Source organism: Microcebus murinus, chromosome 19, assembly GCF_040939455.1.
Source record: "Microcebus murinus isolate Inina chromosome 19, M.murinus_Inina_mat1.0, whole genome shotgun sequence".
NCBI classification, from domain to species: domain Eukaryota; kingdom Metazoa; phylum Chordata; class Mammalia; order Primates; family Cheirogaleidae; genus Microcebus; species Microcebus murinus.
The window spans coordinates 2920242-2941837 of record NC_134122.1 but is presented as its reverse complement, the minus strand read 5'-3'; the positions used below and the strand labels follow the sequence as shown (position 1 = coordinate 2941837).

At 49.1% G+C, this 21596-nt stretch overlaps 1 protein-coding gene across 2 annotated transcripts in view; it reads right to left on the bottom strand.

The window, feature by feature from the left end:
* The window catches only part of NAA60 (N-alpha-acetyltransferase 60, NatF catalytic subunit), a 37043-nt gene that overhangs the window by 4822 nt on the left and 10625 nt on the right, over positions 1-21596 (bottom strand). The window contains exons 1-2 of one of the 2 annotated variants that reach the window (XM_012743727.2): positions 12529-12722; positions 244-359 (exon numbers count right to left, since the gene is read on the bottom strand). In XM_012743727.2, coding sequence (XP_012599181.1) covers positions 244-353 — 110 coding nt within the window. In that variant the 5' untranslated portion in view covers positions 354-359; positions 12529-12722. Of the gene's footprint in view, positions 1-243; positions 360-12528; positions 12723-21596 lie in introns of those variants that run through there. The other variant, XM_012743740.3, reaches the window with a different exon arrangement.

The following is a 21596-nucleotide window of genomic DNA, read 5'->3' as shown; positions in this document are numbered from 1 at the left end:
AACTGAAGTTTCTCAGCAGAGCCCCCTGGGTAGCTCTCACATGGGCACACGGTGATGCAGAAAGAGCCAGGAGCAGGGGCCTAGGGTCAAGAACGTGCTGGGTGACTCTGGATCCCCCCACCCAGCCTCTTCTACGCCTGTCCCTGTCTTTGCAGCGTGGCCCTGGAGTCCCAAAGGCCCTCCCGGCTCCAGCACCTGCAGACCGTGTGTCTGCGGCGGGGGACATGGCGCCGCTCCACTTACTCGATGGGAAACCAGTCGCCGCACAGGTGCTTCACGGTGTCTATGTCATCGTGGCAGAGGAGGCGCAGGCTGACCTCGCTGAGGGCGCTGGACGGCACCACCTCTGTCATTCACACCTGCAGGAAGAGGGAAGTGTCACCTCACACTCACCTAGTGAGGCAGGCAGGACGGGACAGCAGAGCGTGTCCTCTGGCTGTGGTGCCCCCGTCACTCTGCGGAGGCTTCTGCCCCACTCTGCAGATGAGGAGACTGAGGCTCAGGGGCGGGGGCAGGATGGGTACCCAGGCCCCAGCCCTGCTCAGCCCAGCCGAGGGAAGCCCTGCTGCCAGACCAGCTCTCCCCTCTCTCTCATCTGGGCTGCCCCGTGGCTGGTCTCACGGCACAGGACAGCAGTTCCTCCGCTTCAGAAAGTGCGAGGCCCGGCCTCCCAACCCTGGGCCTGGTGGCTGCCAAAGACGGTGGTGGGCGCTACAGCCCCCACGCCTCACTCCCCCGTGGAGTAGCCTGGTGGCCAGCACCGGCGAATGGCTGCATTTCCAAGGGAAGTGGTGCTGGCTTTTTCACCAGAGGGTGTGCCTGTGCGGAGTGGGTCACACCCGGTTTGTTCTCCCCTATCCAGCAGGTGAAGACTCACGGGTAAGACTGTGAGAGACACCAAAGTTTAAATCAGGGGCCATGAGTTGCCAAAGACTCTTAAATCAGGACAGTGTATCAGTCTGGATAGGGAGGGGGGAGGGAAGAAAGGAGGGAGGAAGGCAGGCAGGCAGGCTGGCCAAGTGTTGACAAAGGGGAAAACAGAGCCTTTTTAAAGTTGAAAACTGGTAATAAAAAGAAATAATCACATATTTACCTTGTCTTTTTAGGAGGAATTGTGTTTATCCCTAAAGGTTGAGAAAAAGTTCTTTTTTTTTTTTCAGAAGAATGACAGCTAATTAAAAGCTGAAATAATGACAGTCACCACTTTGGAACCACCAAGGGAAATAACCAAGACAAGCAAGAATCGTGAAAGGCTGTTCCCCACCAGGTGGACACCACTGGGGAGCAGGTGCGAGGCACGGAGAGCCCTTCTGCTCCCCGGGACTCACTGCCAGCCAAGGAAAGGCCTTATCTTCCTATCTCATGATCTGGCAGTCATGGCTTTGCCTGAGTGACAAGCCAAGCCTCTGTGACCTCCAGCTGCCACGGGTGGGAAGTGCCCCAAGCTGTCCACGGTGCTGCTTCCTCGAGAATTCTGCACAACCCCCTCCACACCAGCGACCCTCCCTCCCCCGAAAACGGGGAAGGATCTGCACACTGAGCCTGGCCTCAGCTCACACAGCCCTCCAGCCTCCTCTGTAAATGAGGGCGGCCAACCCCTCACAGGGCGGTTCTGAGTTGGAACAGGCTGCTGGCGCGGTGCCAGGACAGTGCCTGGCAAAGAGGAAGTGCCCATTAACACAGGCCGCCGGCATCCACAGCCAACACCAGCCCCGTCCAGCCACTGCTAGGGACGTCGCCTTGACCCACAGAAGGGCCAACACCGACATCTGGGCGGCTTTGCTCTGAGTCCCAACCTGTGTCTTCTCAGCTCCTGGCTCGAGGCCAGGGGTGCCAACTAGTTCAAGCTCAACTTCAGAAAGCTGCTTTCTAGACTTCCCTCCTCGCCCCTTGGCTCCCAGGGCTCTGAATCCAGGCACTGTTTACCTCAGACAATTTTTAAAAAATAGTCATCTGAGCTGGGTGTGGTGGCTCACGCCTGTAATCCTAGCACTCTGGGAGGCCGAGGCGGGCGGATTGCTTGAGTCAGGAGTTCAAAACCAGCCTGAGCAAGAGCGAGACCCCGTCTCTACTATAAATAGAAAGAAATTAATTGGCCAATTAATATATATAGAAAAAATTAGCCGGGCATGGTGGCACATGCCTGTAGTCCCAGCTACTTGGGAAGCTGAGGCAAGAGGATCGCTTGAGCCCAGGAGTTTGAGGTTGCTGTGAGCTAGGCTGACACCACGGCACTTACCCTAGCCTGGGCAACAAAGTGAGACTCAGTCTCAAAAAAAAAAAAAAATGTAATCCTAGCTCTCTGGGAGGCCGAGGCGGGCAGATTGCTCGAGGTCAGGAGTTTGAACCAGCCTGAGCAAGAGCAAGACCCTGTCTCTACCATAAATAGAAAGAAATTAATTGGCCAACTAATATATATATAGAAAAAATTAGCCGGGCATGGTAGCGCATGCCTGTAGTCCCAGCTAGTCGGGAGGCTGAGGCAGCAGGATTGCTTGAACCCAGGAGTTTGAGGTTGCTGTGAGCTAGGCTGACGCCATGGCACTCACTCTAGCCCTCTAGCCTGGGCAACAAAGCGAGACTCTGTCTCAAAAAAAAAAAAAAAAAGTCATCTGGCAACACACAAAAGAAACAAAACTAAGTGACAAATGAAGGTGTTAATCTTGTTAGGTATGAGAATGGCACTGTGGTTATGCACAAAAATGTGCACGTTTTATGTTAAGAGATGCACATTGCATCTGGAGGGGCAAAATGACAGAATGTCCCTGAATTTATTTAGTTGGAGCAGAAGTGGCAAAATGCTGTTACTAGTTGAATCTGTGAGATGGGGACACTGCGTGGATGCTGGAAAAGGGGCCTCATTAAAACAGCCAGGCAAGCGTCTAACCCCAGACAGACTGGGGCTGCAGACGTGGGCTCTCCAGGTGACTGAACTGAAGGCCTGCGTGGCCCCACAGCAGTGCTCTGGAAAGCGGTTCCCTGTACTGTGGCCACCACCCAGGCAGCTGGGCATCACATCACTGGGAGCACGTCTCTGGCGAGAGGGTTTGTCGGGTGGGGGGGGTAGACACCACTTGGGACCAAGCTGGCCAGCCCGCAAGCCCCACTGGGGTCTCAAAGAGCAACAGGACGCTGGGAGTGCAGCGTGAGGACAGGGCACCACGACAACGTCTGCAGGAAGTGGCTAAGTGTCCTTTCCCCTCAGGGCCAAGCAAACTGGCAAATCCTCACCCAAATCTCGCTCTGGACAGTCCATCAGCCCACAGCAGCCCAGGCCACGGCAGAGGCCAGTTCTGCACGTCCACCTTTTCTGAGACAGGGCCACTGCACACGGCTGCCTGCTCCCTGCTGTAAGGACCCACAGCCCTGGGCAGCACTGAGACATCCCATCAGCTCTAAGCTGGTTTCTGAACTCGTGGGGCTGGCTCTGAATAAGACGCCACTGCTCAGCCCTCACAGGAGTGGGCAGGACGAGCGCAGGTGACCAGCCAAACTAGCGCAGGGCCAGGGCCAAGGGGGCCACAGGTGGACCCTCCTGAGAGCTCGAGCCACTGGGGCACAGGAAGCAGAGGTGGCATGGCCTTACCTCTGTGGCTGCCTGGGGCAGGGGACTGGCTGTAGGCTGGGAGGTGGGTGAGTTACTTCTTCAGTGGACAAAAATGTCTTGTATACTGGATGTGGTAGAGGTGGTTACACACACACACACACGTGTGCATCAAAACTCACTGAACTGTATGCTTAACGTGGGTGCATTCTAGGGTATGTATGTATATTAAGCTTCAGTAAAGTTGATTCTAAAAATCTCTATATTGTGGCTTGATAGCAAACAGAGAGGCCTATAATAAATTTGCATCTCTTATGTCCTCGGATTACATATTTCCCCCCTGGTATCTTTGGGATGAGGCTCTTGACCAAAGAGACAGCATTTGCTCCCAGTCGACTCTCAAGACAAACACAAGGCTCCAAGACACACAACTGTGGATTCTCGCATCTCTTCTAAAAGTACTTCCATGTTTCTGAAGGTCAGTTCTTCAGCCGCCTCGATTTAAAAACAGAAACACACATCTCTCACTCAACTAAGGGAAAGACACAGCACATGGCAGGGCCCTATCTGCCCCTGCCCAACTGACAGATGGAAGAGAAGAGGCAGGTGGCGCGGGGGAGAGAGCATCTGGCCCTACACGTGCCATCGCGCTGTGGCCCACCTGCTTCCCTTCAGAGGCGGGGTTTGTGCTAGTCCAGTGGCACAGGTGACCCGAAGGCAGAGCGGGTAGCATGAGTCCCACCTGAAGTCGATGCTCTCTGCCCACAGCTCTCCTTGTCCTGCCCTCCCCACCCCCCGCATCCGGCCCCACATCTGTGCCTAGGGTCACAGCAGGCCTAGGGGAGAAGAAAGGGGCTGGTTGCAGAGGGCCACCCTCAGCCCAGCTGTGGGAGGAGAGCTCTCGAGAAAGTGGGGTCTCTGAGCCCCGACCCCCTGAGTAGTTTCATCTCTGGGGTCTGGAGGCCTGAACATCCTCGAGGATTGCTGCTGTCACCCAGCTTTTTGGACAGGGGCTCTGCGCCCAGAGAACAGCAAGCCAACCCCAAGCACCTCTATGTGACAGGCTGAGGCACACATGGTCTGCTCTGGAGGTGCCACCAAGCTGGGCCTGGCAGTGGGCTTAGACGCGGTGTCCATACCATCTGCCAGGGAGAGGCCTGGGCCTTTCTGTTGGCAGCACCAGGCACCATCGCACCGGGACACCTACTTCCCAGCCCCTTGGAGGTGGTGACAGCTGGTTCCAATGCAAAACCACCTGTATGAGTCACCCCTGGAGTGTGTATGGGCCTTAAGAAAAGGCAAGGCCAGGCCAGGCGTGGTGGCTCACGCCTGTAATCCTAGCACTGGGAGGCCGAGGCGGGAGGACTGCTCGAGGTCAGGAATTAAAAACTAGCTTGAGGCCGGGCGCGGTGGCTCACGCCTGTAATCCTAGCACTTTGGGAGGCCGAGGCGGGTGGATCGCTCAAGGTCAGGAGTTCGAAACCAGCCTGAGCGAGACACCGTCTCTACCAAAAATAGAAAGAAATTAATTGACCAACTAAAATATATATATATACAAAAAATTAGCCGGGCATGGTGGCGCATGCCTGTAGTCCCAGCTACTCGGGAGGCTGAGGCAGTAGGATCGCTGAGCCCAGGAGATTGAGGTTGCTGTGAGCCAGGCTGACGCCACGGCACTCACTCTAGCCTGGGCAACAAAGTGAGACTCTGTCTCAAAAAAAAAAAAAAAACCAGCTTGAGCAAGAGCGAGACCCTGTCTCTACTATAAATAGAAAGAAATTAATTGGCCGACTAATATATATAGAAAAAATTAGCCGGGCATGGTTGCGCATGCCTGTAGTCCCAGCTACTCGGGAGGCTGAGGCAGTAGCATCACTTGAGCCCAGGAGTTTGAAGTTGCTGTGAGCAAGGCTGATGCCATGGCACTCACTCTAGCCTGGGCAACAAAGTGAGACTCTGTCTCAAAAAAAAAAGGCAGGGTCAAAGCTCCTCAGATGGCAAAAAATGTTCCAGCTGTGCCCGCCTCTGAACCCTCCCTGACATGGGACATGGGACTTGGTCAAACAACTTTCCAGGCCCAAAGGCAGCCCTGGTGTACAGAGGAGCCAGTGATGCCACTGCCTTCCACCATCTGACGGAGGCTCCCCGTCAGGCCACAATGCGCAGCCACGCCCAAGACGTGTTGCCACCCCAAGTGAGGAAACTGAGGCATGGAAGGATGGAGTGACTAAGGCAGGGGTCCTCAAACTTTTTAAACAGCGGGCCAGTTCACTGTCCCTCAGACCGTTGGAGAGTGTGGCGCACATTCCACACATGTGCACTGTGGCTGCTAAGCAGGACAGGCAGCAGCGGCAAAAACACCCAGCGGGCCGGATAAATGTCCTGGGCGGACCACGTGTGGCCCATGGGCCACAGTTTGAGGACGCCTGGACTAAGGGTTCAGAGTGGCAGAGCCCTGGCTCTCCACTGGACAGCTTCATGTGCACTTGTGTGAACAAAGCCCCAGTGCTGGCTGGGACCCCTCACTTGCTCATCCGGAACCTTCCACTAAGTAGCAAGCTACCTGTAGGACACAGGGAAGAGAATCCTAAGACAGGGATCCATGGGTGAAGCCAGCAGAGGCCCCAAGGGGCAGGCGCTCTCTGACCCAAGTCCTTCAAATGGAGGGTACCCTGGCCGTGCTGGGGACACCAAGGTCCCCAGGCCACCTTTTGGTATATTTTCCTAAATAGGCACAGGACACAACTCTATTATAACCAGCAGGGCCACACGTTGTACAGGAGAGTGCAAAGTTCACTTGAATTTTTAAGTTAGAACACGAACCTTCAAAGGTTGGCACCTGTGGTGAGAATTCTTCTTCTCTGCATGTCCTGGGTCCCCATGTCCCCAGTCCTCTGCCTTCAGGATGTGGGTGAGAAGCCACTGTCACTAGATCCCCCACGGCCCAAACAAAGGGGCCGCTGCTCTTAGCTCACCACACGCCTCTCCCCTCCCTCCCTCCTCCAACCTCACCTTCCTTCTGAGCTGGATGACCTCTGGCCACTGCACTGGGGCCACTTTCCCTGAGGGCTCATGGTGGCTGGAAGGGGCTGGTGTCTGGACTGGCAGAGCTGGCCAGGTACTCCCTCCCAGCAACACTGCCCACCGCGTCCATGTGCCCAGCCCGCAGGGGACACAGGATGAAACTGGAGGGATGGCCGCCGAGATAGCCCCAACAGCCACAGGTGCGTTTGCTGTCCCCTGCCATTGCCAGGTGCTGGGGAATTCAGACTCTGGGGGACACAGAATGGACTGTGTTCATTTCCAGGGCTTTCCCAGCACCCCCATGATGCCCATGGGGCACTTCACTCGCACCCTGTTAAGAGAGCTGGAAGTGACCCCATTTGTAGAGAGCCTTCTCTTTTACAGACTCTGCCCAGACACCCGAAGCCCACAGGTCCCCCAGCCCCTTCCTCAAAGGTTTCTAGTCACCACACGAGCCACCCTTAACTGGGAAAAACCAGCCTGTTCTCTTGATGGCTTAAGAGGTGCTCTGGTGCCCACCCTCCACCTCAGGAAGCAGACCTCACACCCCCTGCCCTCCCTCCCTGCCAGCCCTCCCCGTGCTCTGCAGGCTGTGTTCCCAACCTGCTCCCAGACCCTGCAGGGTGCTCAGTCACTGGGCCAGCACTCCCACCAAGTGCTTCTCATCTGGGACACGAAGGAGATGACATGAGATGGCTTCCAAAAGGCCATCCCGGCCCCCAAGCCTCTTCCTCCCCGGCCCAGCACCCCCTTCTCTGACATCTTTAGTCTTTTCTTCCTTACAGTGCTAGCTTCCCTGATGGGCCGTCACACCCGAGAACACCCTCTCTGGGGCAGGCCTCCCTGCCACCTCCTTTCCTGACAACGCAGCACTTGCTGCCACCTTCCTGCTTTACTCCTGTGCTCCCAACACCCATCCCTGACTCAGCCCCTCTGCTCCCGCACCCACAGCTGCTCCCTGCCACGGTGGCACCCGCCCAGACTCTGTGCAGCTCCCGTCTCAGCCAATCCCTTTCTCAGGCCCTGGCGCCCTTCCTCCTATGACAGAGCACACCCGGTCCTTGCCCTGCGCACACCCACCACTTCTCCTAAAGCAAAGTACCTGCTAAGGTTAAGGGATGCCTGTCCACGCTGTGAGAATTAAAGACCATGGGGCCCCTTGATGAAGTGAAATTCTGCAGACACAATTTTTTACTGGCTTGAAAAATCCAATACTAATGAACTCCACACTGGTCTTTAGGGTGGAAGGGGGAGAAAAGGAAAACCACACTAATGACAAGATACAGGCCACTGTCTTGCCCATCAGTGAAATGGGCTCGGGGGCTAAAGGTACAGGTGTGGGCAGCAGTGGTCGCTGCTACAGCTGGTTTGTTCAAATGGGCAGCTGCTCGCAGCTGTCCCCACAGCAGCCTGGGCATCTGCCACCGTGTCAGCAAAGAGGAAAGTGAATCATTTACAGGGTGACAAGAAACAAACACCCACCACTGTATTTCCACACAGCCTCCCTCTAGAAACCCACTGTGCATGCAGGAGCCCACAGAGTGGTCACGGCAACTGGAGACGCATCTCTTCACGCCACTCCACGACTGGCGATCAGAGAGCGGCTGGGGAGGGAGGAGGGGCAGTGGCAACGTGTGGCATTGCTCACTTAGTTCCTGCATTTGGCTGCGTGGTCATCAGACCTCAACTAAAACCCACAACAGGTGGTGTCCTGGTCACAGGTCCAGATTCAGGCTTCCCTTTAGGTTGAAAGTTCTATCAGCTCCTACATTCCATTCTGAGAATGATTTTAGTCATTAATTTATCAAAACTGTATTGGAAATTCAGGCCCTGCTCCAGGCACTGGGCTCACACCAATGAGCAGAGGCAGAAATCTGCTTTGTTAGTGGAATTCCATGGCGAACAAGGCCTCTTCCAAAAAGAAATAAGGTTGTGAAAATGATCCAGTAGCACTCCCAAGAATCCCAAGGCAATGATGGAACTACTGTTGCAGTAACGTTTTTCAGAAAACAATCCTTTTTGGCACCTAAGGGAAAATTATCCACCTACTGTTTTATAAAATGAAATTGCTTTCTTCTGATAGTTTTTTCCAAGATGGGCTCAAATTTCAGTACTTTGCTGCCCAAATTGATCCTATCTAAGGAATACAGTAAACAAAAAGGGAGAAACATCATTTAATTTTTAATAACAATAATTATACCACAAAAAGTAGAACTCAAAGAATTTTTTTAATGTGGTCTATTTTTTTTTTATTAAGAAGGACAACAGAATTAAACAATCTTTAATAAAATTCCTATAGAAAACCCCATCACAGGGTAAATACAGTTCTCTTTCCCATATCATCAAGGATTGAGAGCTCCCAAAATTCTTTAGAGAATAAGCAGTAGCTTTGCTGGATGTTGCCAGTACTCAGAAAGAGCATCCATTTAGTTCCTATTGCACATATTAACATTATTTGCCACCTAGCACCCTAAATATATGGTACCTCAACAAATAAAGATTTCCATGTGGCATGAAATCATTTCAATTTGAACTAATAGCCTTGAGAAATCACATTATTACAAGTTTTAATAAATATAGTAAGGACAGCTGGCATTTTATTAAAATACTGAATTTTAGGTCTGGAGTTTATTCCATAAATAGATTCTTTTTCATTTACTTGCTTTCTTGGATGTAATGTGGTCTATTAAAGATGACAAAATACCTTTCTTTTGTCTTCCTGTGGAAGCAAAGGAACAAAACCTTTCTCAAACATTTGTTCTGTGTACCTCTCTACTACCACCTCCTCTTTATTGCGTGGCAACTTTAAATTGGTGTTTAGAACATTTATTTCTAGCATCAGTGCATAAATTCCATGCTATTCCAAGGGTATGGGGTTTAAAATTTGGTGCTAAGAGTGTATTTTAAGGCAAAATGGATAATACTTCTAACTTATCATTTTAAGAGACATTTAAAAACCTCTAAGCTGTCACACTCATAGCTGGTTCTCACCAAGTGTTTTGGAGTGTTTGGCCCCTCCCAACCCCTGGGCTCTGCCTGAGCTAGAGATTGAAGTCCAAGCTGCTGACAGGATGGGACCAGGGACTGACTCTCACGGCTGCTACCTGCTTCCCCACCATCTTGGCTCGGAGCTGTGGCACCTTGGGGTGACTGTTGCATCTCTGCTGGCCTCTGCAGTGGGGCACTTGGACTCCATTAAGCGCTATTCAGTTGTTGACAAGGACCTCAAACCACTTCCTGCAGAAAGCCTAGCTCCCTGTTCAGGCCCCCGTCCCATCAGTGCCACAAGCACTGAGCAAATGCCTCAGTGTTCACAGCATAATATTAACACTCTTACATTCTCATGTGGTTTTTCACAGGTGTTTTTCTTTAATCAGCAGTGAAGTTATCTGGGTTTCAGATAAACATTGAACTGTCCTGCCAGCCAGCTCCTATTAGAGGTGACGCTAAAAGAATGACATGTAGGGAAGGAGGCCTGACCCTGGAGTTGTCAAAGGCGCTAACAACCATTTGCTGAATCAAATTCAGCATTTGAACTCAGCCAGAAAGAGATCTAGAACTTCCAGCATCATTCTGCAGGTGAGTATTTTACTTTAAAGTACTTCACATGGACATGAGCGGAACCAGCTTTGACACAGGGCCACCCAGGGGCCACACTGCAGCCTCCCTTTCTGCAAATGAGGAACTGAGGAGTAAAAGCCACTAGGGCTTTGTGGATTCTTTCCAGAAAGAGATGATGAGGGAGATAATGGTGATAAGGTGAAGACATGCAGGAGACATCATTTAAGAAAAGAGTGCCTGAAAAGCAGCCAGCTTTCTATTCTGGTGGGACAGTTGTCACCAAGTAAGTGGGATCTCTGGGCTATTTCAGCAAAGACATGCATTGCCCAGAACTCAGAGTTCTAAAGACTCCTTTCCACATCTGTCTGTTCCCCCTGGTTGCAATGTAACAGTTCTGTATCCACCTGGTCTAAACACTCCCTAGGCTGCCAGAAGCCAAACTGCTACTAACAGGAGGCACTAATGATCTCTGGGTCACCAGCACCCAGTCAGCAATGATACTGCGCCACCCCTTCCGGTGTGGTTTCAGGTCTAAGTATCTTTTATCTCTCAAATCTTCTAACACCTAGGAATTTTCTTCCATTCTGGTCAGAACCATGCTGTTGCTAAGCAACTCAGACAAGTCACATCTAAAGATACTCTCTACACTGTCTACAAGTGGGCGTGGTTAAAACAAACAGGGTGACAAAGTCACTTCAAGTTACAACTGGGAGAGGCTAAAGATAGGACATACACAGACCATTTAAAAAACTCCGTATGGTTTTATTTTTATTTTTTTACTTTTTTAGTAATATTCCATTGTATAAAAACTCTATATGTTTTACTCTGGCATATTGACACCAGATCATGCCTTGACTTTGTTACTCAGAGGTTCAAACCATCTTCACAGAAACCTAGTGTGTGCACAAGCTCATGAGATGAAATACCAGCTAACTACAGCCCAGTGGAGGACTTCCTACATGCCCTGTTCTCCAAGGGCCGATTTGCACATTAATTCTGATGGGCACAAAATCCTATGAGAGGGTAGATGAAGACCTATGTTCACTGCTGAGGTGGACCTGTCAGTTAGGAAAAAAGACTGGGACTTACACTGCAGCCACCCTTGAGTTTCCTCTGGTCTTTAACTCCATCTTTTCTAATGGGGCTTAACACAATTCTTTGATACGCGTGTGTGTTTATTGGTCTCTTTTTGCTCCCAATCCTTTTTAATTCAATGATGTTGAAGACTTCCCCTCTTTCTGCCTGGCTGGCCAGAACTACAACCAAAAGACTTCTAACACTGACCTCTACATCACAGTGTTACACGGATTGCAGTACTTCTATACATGACCTTTGGAGTCACATGACTTTAACTGCTCAGTTAAGCATTAACTAGGTATTCAGTGCTCTGGTAAAAGAAAAATATCTGCAAATGGTAATGTTCTCCCCCGTTCTGCCACTGCAATTAACCACCACTCCAGACACCACGGCGAACTACTCTGTTGGGCTGTTATCCTCTACTTTCAGGACAAATAAGTGACACAAAAACGTATGGCGCAAGGACTTGGCAGAATGAAAACGGATGGAGGAGGCAGCCAAGGTCCGCGTTTATTGCAGAGTACCTCCCTACCTAATCTCCAGGTCCTGGGTTCCATCACTGACTGGGCACACATAATTGCTGGTGGGGGTCCAACTGCCCACTGCCTCATCCAAATTTTCCCACAGAAGCTACAGATTCCCTCTACTCCTTGGAAAGTGTCCAACTGGGAAAAGGTAGTCGGAGTTGATGATGTAGGGTCTGTATGGCCAGTCTAAAAATGACCAGAAACGTAAGGAACGAATTCGTCTTAATTCAAAGAGGTACAACTGAGAAGATGCGAGGGCGACCAAGACAGAGCCCCCTGGCTCTCAGGAGTTCACAGAAGGGCAAACAAGTCGCAAATAACTATAATCGGTGCAACAAGTAGCATAACAGAGATACCGGCCAGGCAAGGCAGGAGCAGGGACAAGACGGCAAATCGCTTGGACCCTTCGCCTCGAGCGAGACCCCAGCGGGTACCCACGGGCACACTGTCCTTTAGTTTCAAATTTTCCCAACAACTTGTCTTGGGGTCTGGCACGGGAGCGTCCCCCAGGCAAAAGGGTCGACTCCCCCCTCCCCACAACCAGCCCGTTGGTGCCAACTCTCGACGCCGCCGTCGCTGATGCGGAAAGGGCCGGACGCTCCGGGGACGCGGGGCCACGCACCGGGCCAGCCTCCCAGGCATGCGCGTTCCCCGGTAGCCCAGCCTCCACATCGCGCCCGCCCCCCGCTGCCCCTGCCTTCGGTGACCCCCGCCCTGGCCGGCTCGGCGCGCAACCGCAGGCCCGAGCCCCGGGCAACCGCGGCCGCGCCACCCTCCCCCAGTCCCTCGCCTCACCTCGAAAGGGAGCCGACGGCAGCAGAGGGCGTCGTGGGGCTCAGCGCATCCTGGGGGCGCAGGGAGCCGGGAAGTGGGGCCGCGCGGAGCTCGCAACGAGTTATGTAACCGGCAGGGGCCGCAACCGGGACGGAGGCGGCGGCCCGAGGCACTTCCGCCTCCCGGGCCCGGCGGCGGCGCAGGCCGGAAGCCCATTGGCCTCTGCCCCACGTGACACCGCCCTCACTGATGCCGCCGCCGCCATTTTAGGACCGGGCAGGCCTCGCGCGCAGGCGGCCCGGGAAGCTCACCCCCTGCACGCACTGTTGGTGGAGGCGCAGAAAGATGGCCGGCCGGCCCCGAGCGCGCCTGAACCTGACGCGCGTGGACGCTGGTGGCGCGGTCCTCGGTGCCTTGGGCTCTTCTGAGCGCCCCACGCAGGCTCGCACACACGAGGCTCACTCACGGCCCTCCAGTTACCAGCTGACGCTTCCTTAGCTTACATTTGGGGCTTGATGTTTACATCCCAACACCTGGCCTGGCGTCGACGCTTGGCAGACGCCTGAATAAAGCTGTACAAAGTTCGCTCCCGGCCCCACAGTCCCAGGCTGGCACCACCCTGCGACAGTGCCCAGCGTCCTCAGCTGACAGGAAAGTCCGATTCAGGAGAAATGCAGTTTAGAGCTGCCACCGTGTAAAATAGGCAAGGGTCAGCTGTCTTCAAAGTTGCAGGGCTCTATAATGCAAGCTCTCAAAGTTTGTTACCAGGGAACCCGTGATGCGCAAAAATATTAAAGCAGGAATTTATTCTCTGCTTTCCAATAACCACAATGGTCCACATAAAGAAAGGATGGAATAAGAAGAACCTGTGTACAACCAAAGGCTAAAATGATTAACCCTAGAAAAGATTTAATTCATATCCAAGAGAATAAACCTTATCGCAGATTAAAATGTTTTTGTACTCTAAATAAAGTGGCACTATTTTAGAAATGTTAAAAGCATATTCCTTCTGGTTACAAAGGGTAGAAGTGTGAAAAAAAAGGCATATTCTTTCAACATTTTGACAAGGAAAAAGGACCTAACAATTTTAAAAGTTTAAAAGGTAACTGGCATAAATAAACCAAGAGTAGACAGTGAGCTAAAACAACAAGGAACAGATAATCTACTGTTGTAGTGTAGTGATCTGTAGTGGCTGGAGGAATTTTATGTAAAGCAACCTGCATTTGTATTTCTTTTGATAACAGTTTTTGTAAGTCCCTCCCCCCACTTTTTTTTGAGACAGGGTCTCACTCTGTCACCCAGGCTGAAGTGTAGTGGTGAGATCATAGCTCACTGTAGCTGCCAACTCTTGGGTTGCAATGATCCTCCTACCTCAGCCTCTCAAGTAGTTGGGACTACAGGCATCCAAACCATGCCTGGGTAATTTTTAAATTTTTTGTAGAGGTAGAATCTTGCTCTTGTCCATGCTAGTCTAAAACTCCTGGGCTCAAAAGATCCTCCTGCCTTGGCCTCCCAAGGTGCTGGGATTACAGGTGTGAGTCACAGTGCCCAGCTCTTCTTTTCTTTTCTTTCTTTTTTGAGACAGAATCTCACTCTGTTGCCCGGGCTAGAGTGCCGTGGAGTCAGCCTAACTCATGGCAACCTCAAACTCCTGGGCTCAAGTGATCCTCCTGCCTCAGCCTCCCAAGTAGCTGGGACTACAGGTATGTGCCACCATGCCCAGCTAATTTTTTTAATTTTTAGTAGAGACAGGGGTCTCCTTCCTGCTGAGGCTGGTCTTGAACTCCTGACCTCAAGCAATCCTCCCACCACAGCCTTCCAGAGTGCTAGGATTACAGATGTGAGCCACCATGCCCAGCCTCTCTTTTCTCTTTTTTTAGAAAACGGGGTCTTGCTATGTTACCCAGGATGGACTTGAACTCCTATGCTCAAGGAATCCTCACACCTCAGCCTCCCCAATAGCTCGGACTATAGATAAGTGTGCATCACCATGCACGGCTAAGTTCTTAATTTTAAAGATCATTGGAAAATCGCAGGCCCCTTGGTGGCCTCTCAACCTCTCTATCCCCAGGCCCTGCGAATTGAGAAGAGGGTAGGGCCCAGGGCCCTAACCTGTCCCCCTTGTTTGGGTAATCCCTCATGCCCTCAGAGCATCTCCTAGAAGGAGACATAGGAGAGCTGCAGCCACAGCCACTGTCAAGCCAGGAGGAGCTGAGGGGTTCGTAGTCCCACTTGGAATTAGGGCTGGGATTAAAATCGTCATCATGCATTCCACAAACAGCATTTATAGATAACTGCTGGGGATAGAGAAGAGGCTGTTTTCCTTAACTAATTCAATGGAGGGTTATGGCAGGCACCAAAATATCTACAACACAGGAATGTACGCAGGAAAAGGTAAAAAAGATGTAAAATGCTTGAGAGGGTGAGAGGATTCAGACAGGGGCCCAGTAATCTAGTTGCCTGGTGTTTTATTTATTTATTTATTTATTTTTTTTGCCTGGTGTTTTAGATGAGCAACCAGAAAGCAGTCAAAATGGCACCAAAGTATATAATGGGACAGTCTTCTGCCTTGCCACCTAACCTTCACACTCCTCCTCCTCCAGGTCCGTGTCCAGACTTGACTTAAACCCCTAGTGCAGGAGCAGACACCCTGAGGAAGAACAAAAAGGTGCAGCAGTCTTTTATTTTAAAATTTCACTCTCATTAGCAATATGACGATCCTTCCAACATTTGGTTACAAAATAGTTCATTGGATAAATACCTGGCAAGCACTGTAGTAGGAGCCAGGCTCTGCCCTAGGCCGATAGGTCAGCGGTAAACCAGAAAGCCCGTCCCTGACCTGGAGAGGCTCTGAGTCAAGTGATGCTTTTCTTGTTCAGGAAGTTTGCTAACAAAGGCCTCATATTTGTATTTTTTTCCTTAAAGATGCTGCCATTGAGAAATATTGCTTAAAACTTTTAGAGGTTAAATTATATTTAGGTGTATATTCTAGCACTTAATCATTGGAAAATCACTTGAACAAAAGGAGGTCAATATAATACTATTCACAACTCTGTAAGAGTTAAAGGTTTAAGTGCTGCAAATATCCTACTTTAAGCAATGTAGCCATGGTAAAGTGTTTGGACCTGTTCAGAACATTTTGAGCACTCTACACAATCATATTTAGTGTGTTGTTATTAAAATTCATGGTAATTCGCTTCGTATGGAACCAGAGAAGACCCCGTATACCAAAATCAATCCTAGGCAATAAAACAAAATAGAAAGTATCAATTTACCAGACTTCAAACTATACTACAAGGCTATAGTCATTAAAACAGCATGGTATTGGCACAAGTACAGGGACATTGACCAGTGGAACAGAACAGAGAACCCAGATATAAAACCATCCATATATAGCCAACTAATCTTCGACAAAGCAGACAAAAACATACACTGGGGAAAAGAATCCTTATTCAATAAATGGTGCTGGGAAAACTGGATAGCCACATGTAGAAGACTGAAACAAGACCCCCGCCTTTCACCTCTCACAAAAATCAACTCACACAGACTTGAATCTTAGGTGTGAAACTATTAGAATTCTACAGGAAAATGTTGGAAATACCCTTCTAGACATTGGCCTAGGTAAAGAATTTATAAAGAAGACCCCAAAGGCAATCACAATAGCAACAAAAATAAACAAATGGGACCTGATCAAATTAAAAAGCTTCTGCACAGCCAAAGAAACTGTCAAGAGAGCAAACAGACAACCCACAGAATGGGAGAAAATTTTTGCAAGCTACACATCTGATAAAGGGCTGATAACTAGAATCTATTTAGAACTCAGGAAAATCAGCAAGAAAAAATCAAACAACTCTATCAAAAAGTAGGCAAAGGACATGAACAGAAACTTCTAAAAGAAGTCAAAATAATGGCCAACAAACATGAAAAAATGTTCAACATCTCTAATCCTCAGGAAAATGTAAATCAAAACCACAAGATATCACTTAACTCTAGTGAGAATGGCCTTTATCAAAAAGTCCCCAAACAACAAATGCTGGTGTGGATGCGGAGAGAGAGGAACACTCCTACACTGCTGGTGGGACTGCAAACTAGTTCAACCTCTGTGGAAAGCAATATAGAGATACCTCAAAGTGATACAAGTAGATCTACCATTTGATCCAGCAATTCCACTACTGGGCATCTACCCAAAAGATCAAAAGTCACTTTATGAAAAAGACACCAGCACTCGAATGTTTATAGCAGCACAATTCACAATTGCAAAGCTGTGGAAACAACCCAAGTGCCCATCAATTCATGAGTGGATTAATAAAATGTGGTATATGTATACCATGGAGTACTACTCAGCTTTAAGAAACAGTGGTGATATAGCACCTCTTGTACATTCCTGGATAGAGCTGGAAGCCATTCTACTAAGTGAAGGATCTCAAGAATGGAAAAACCAGCACCACATGTACTCACCAGCAAATTGGTATTAATGGATCAACACCTAGTGGACATATAGGAGTAACATTTATCGGGTGTCGGGAAAGTGGGAGGGGGGAGGAGGGGATGAATATATACAACCACAATGAGTAAGATGTGCAACATTTGGGGGATGGACACACTTGAAGCTCTGACTTGAGGGGGGAGAGGGGACATGGGCAATATATGTAACCTTAACACTTGTACCCCCATAATACACTAAAAAAAATTTTTTTTTAATTCACAGTAATTAAACTTGTTGCAATAAAAGACTGAAGACCAATTAGAAAGATCAACACATTATGGCAAGAATGCATGAGGCAAAGAGAAAAAGAGGGTGGAAAACTAAAAAGTGATGTGGGTATGTAAAATGCATACTGTGAAGTCCTACATACTTTCTAGAGATGGGCTGTAAATTTAGCTCCAAGCTGTCCAGAATCCAGTTTGAAGAGAACATCTGGCTATTAGTTCCTATTAGTACTAAGAAAAAAACAAAAAAGAAAACAAGATTCAATGAGTCAGTGTCAGAAGCAGAGTATTGTCCCCTAGTAGCCATGCATTCACTGTCCCAATCCTTCCCCCCTCCCTTTTTAAAATAATGGTGTTATATGTTGTTATTATTATTTTAAGATTTTTATTTAAAAACATTTTCTCTGGAGATGGGGCCTTGCTATGTTGCCCAGGCTGTTCTCAAACTTTTGGCCTCAAGTGATCCTCCCATCTTGGCCTCCCAAAGTGCTGGGATTACAGGTGTGAGCCACTGAGCCCGACTTTCTCATATATTCTTGTAGTAATAGAATCCTACCCTATATAGCAGGGCCAATCACTGCCAAGCTAGGCTTTTATTTCTGAGCCTCTCTTACAGCAGGTTCAGGCTATGTGCCAAAGCTTTTACAGTGGACAAGAATGATGGCTGGGTGCGGTGTCTCACGCCTGTAATCCTAGCACTCTGGGAGGCCGAGGTGGGCGGATTGCTCGAGGTCAGGAGTTCGAAACCAGCCTGAGCAAGAGCGAGACCCTGTCTTTACTCTAAATAGGAAGAAATTAATTGGCCAACTAATATATATAGAAAAAATTAGCCAGGCATGGTGGCACATGCCTATAGTCCCAGCTACTCGGGAGGCTGAGGCAGGAGGATCACCTGAGCCCAGGAGTTTGAGGTTGCGGTGAGCTAGGCTGACACCACGGCACTCACTCTAGCCTGGGCAACAAAGGGAGACTTTGTCTCAAAAACAACAACAACAACAAAACAAAACAAAACAAAAATGAGGGTGACATAGGCAACATGTGTGTCATGTCCTTAAAATTGTTAAAGGAAGGCCAAGGCAGGAAGATTGCTTAAGGTCAGGAGTTTGAGACCAGCCTGAGTAAGAGTGAGACCCCCATCTCTAGCTGGGCGCAGTGGCGCATGCATGTAGGCTCAGCTACCTGAGAGGCTGAGGCAGAAGGATCGCTTGAGCCCAGGAGTTGGAGGTTGGAGGATGCAGCAAGCTGTAATGATGCCACTACACTCTAGCTGGGGTGAAAGAGTGGGACTCTGCCTCAAAAACAAAAACAAAAAAAAAGGAAAGAGAAAAAAAATTCGAGAAAATTGCTAAAATGTTAACAATTGGTGAAGCTAGGTGAAGGGTTCATAGGTGTTCACTGCATTATTCTTTCAAATATTCAGGCGGCTTGAAATTTTCAAAATAAAAAGATGGGGGTAAAAAAAAGGAAATTGCTTATTCTCCTCTCTCACTCCTTTCCACTGGGTAGGACACGCAGTGGTGAGCCCCCTCCGTCGTGCAAACCCCACCTAAGCCCTGGTGACTCAAAGTGTGGTCTGTGGTCCAGAAGCATCAGCACCACCTGGGAGCTTGCTGAAAATGCAGAATCCCAGGCCCCACCCAGACTGCGTCAGACCTGCATTTCACTCAGAATCCGTATTCAACAGCGTCCTCACTGAATTGGAGGCACATCGGAGCTGAGAAGTGCTCCCCAGGGGACGGCAGACTCACAACACTCTTGTTTCTGGGGTTCTATGTAACAGCACTATAAGATGAAGTGGCAAAAACAAAGGCATATATTATATCCATTCAAACTTTATTTTATTTTATTTTTTGAGATAGAGTCTTGCTTTGTTGGCCAGGCTAGAGTGAATGCCGTGGCATCAGCCTAGCTCACAGCAACCTCAAACTCCTGGGCTCAAGCGATCCTCTTGCTTCAGCCTCCTGAGTAGCTGGGACTACAGGCATGCGCCACCATGCCCGGCTAAGTTTTTCTATATATATTAGTTGACCAATTAATTTCTTTTTATGTATAGTAGAGACAGGGTCTTGCTCTTGCTCAGGCTGGTTTCGAACTCCTGACCTTGAGCAATCTGCCCGCCTTGGCCTCCCGGAGTACTAGGATTACAGACATGAGCCACCACGCCCGGCCTCCATTCAAACTTTAAAAACACTTTTTTAAAACACAAATGAGAAAAGAATAACTGTGGCTGGCTCGGTGGCTCACGCCTGTAATCCTAGCACTCTGGGAGGCTGAGGCAGGAGGATCGCTCAATGTCAGGAGTTTGAAACCAGACTGAGCAAAAGTGAGACCCCATCTCTACTAAAAATAGAAAGAAAGTAGCTGGACAACTACAAATATAGAGAAAAAATTAGCCGGGCATGGTGGCGCATGCCTGTAGTCCCAGCTACTCGGGAGGCTGAGGCAGGAGGATTGCTTGAGCCCAGGAGTTTGAGGTTGCCGTGAGCAAGACTGATGCCACGGCACTCTAGCCCGGGCAACAGAATGAGACTGTCAAAAAAAAAAAAGAAAGAAAGAAAGGAAAGGGAAGAAAGAAAAGAAAGAAAAGAAAGAAAAGAAAGAAAGAAAGAAAGAAAGAAAGAAAGAAAGAAAGAAAGAAAGAAAGAAAGAAAGAAAGAAAGAAAGAAAGAAAGAAAGAAAGAAAGAAAGAAAGAAAGAAAGAAAGAAAGAAAGAAAGAAAGAAAGAAAGAAAGAAAGAAAGAAAGAAAGAAAGAAAGAACTATTTCCCCAGGGATATGTGCTAGGCACTCTGTTAAGCATTTCACACAAGATCTCTTTTTTCCTCAGGAGGATTCTTTCAGTCAGGTACCATGTGCTTCTAAAAGGAATATTCAAGATATAAAACTCATTCCACCCTCTGCTATTGTGTGGGTGGCATCTATTCCACCCCTTGATCCAGTGTTCTCTAATTGGTCTAACCAGTTAAGGTCACCCTGTCCCCCCTTGGCTCAGGTGACCCTGGTCTAAGCAAGTCCAGGGAGAGGGCATCTGCTGGTCACAGGGACTGGTTCAGGAACCGGCTAATCTCTGTCAGGTCATTACTCACCAGCTCCCCCAGTCTTTGCCTTCCTGGTTTCTCTTTGCTGTGTTTTGAGATATTTCTTCCACTTGATTTAACAGGCTACTTGCTTTGTAATGACCATCATTTCCTTTGATTTATCTACTGGACTTCTATAATAAATTTAAGGGAAAAAAAGCTTTTCAGTTCCAGAAAGTTTTGCTATAATTGAATCTCGTCTGGTTGTGGAATTAGGGCAAAGCTGTCATCTCCTCTAGTTGTTTCACCCAGAATTGAGAGTTTCTGTCTGTCCTCCCTGTGGCTCCAAGGTCTCTTCAGGCACATTACTGGTTTTCTCTTGCTTACTCATCACCCCTTTCACCCTCTGGACATGGGCCAAGCAGGGAAATGCCTAAAGGCTACCCGTGGTGGACAGCCAGTAGACCCTGGAGTCTTGCCATATACTAAGCTGCCAGGCAGTGGTACCTGTTTGGAGGCACTTGAAGGGAAGTCCTCAATTCCTGTCTGCTCAGCTGGACAGCCCTCTGCCAGCCTTGGGGACAGAGCGGTGATCAGGCTCCTCCAGCCCAGGGAGAGCAGCAAGCGACCATCTGTCTAGGCAGGCTCTGCCCTTCTCTAAGGCCCATTAATCTCAAAGGCCAAAGTACTCCAGAAATGAAGGCATTTTAATTTTCACCTCAGGCCGCTCCCACATGGTCCCCAGGCTCTTATCTAGCACACAGAGTAACCAAGCCCATTACTGCTCTCTTATTCCAACCCTGGGTGATACTGAACCTCCCCTACACACCCCAGCTGCCTATGGCTCTATTGGGGAAAGGCAATCAGCAGGTGAAGTGGGACAGGGAAGGGAGGAGAGCAGGGCCTGGGGATCAGGGTCAGGTCAGAAACAAGGTTGCAACTCACAACCCTGTACACAAAAACTGCAAAATGCTGTATTTCCTTAGGGAAATGTTGGTTAAAATTATTTTAAATTAATCACATTTTAACTTTGGAAACAAACCCCAGATTGCCTTCCAGAAAAGTTTTACCAACTTATTATCATACTATGAGTGATAAGACTCTATATCTCCCACAGCAGGACACACAGCCCATACCCTCACCAATGTGGGCTATTATTATTCACCTTTCTGTAATTAACCTAAGTGAAAAAGATCTCATTGTTTTAATGGGCACTTCTTACTGAGTTTCACTTAAAAACTTGTATGATCCATTTATATTTCATCTTTATATAATGATTTTTACAGTTGTGTCCAACATTTTTTGGTTTAACTTGGGGGGATTTTTTTAACACTAAACATTTTTTTTTAGAAGTAACGCACAC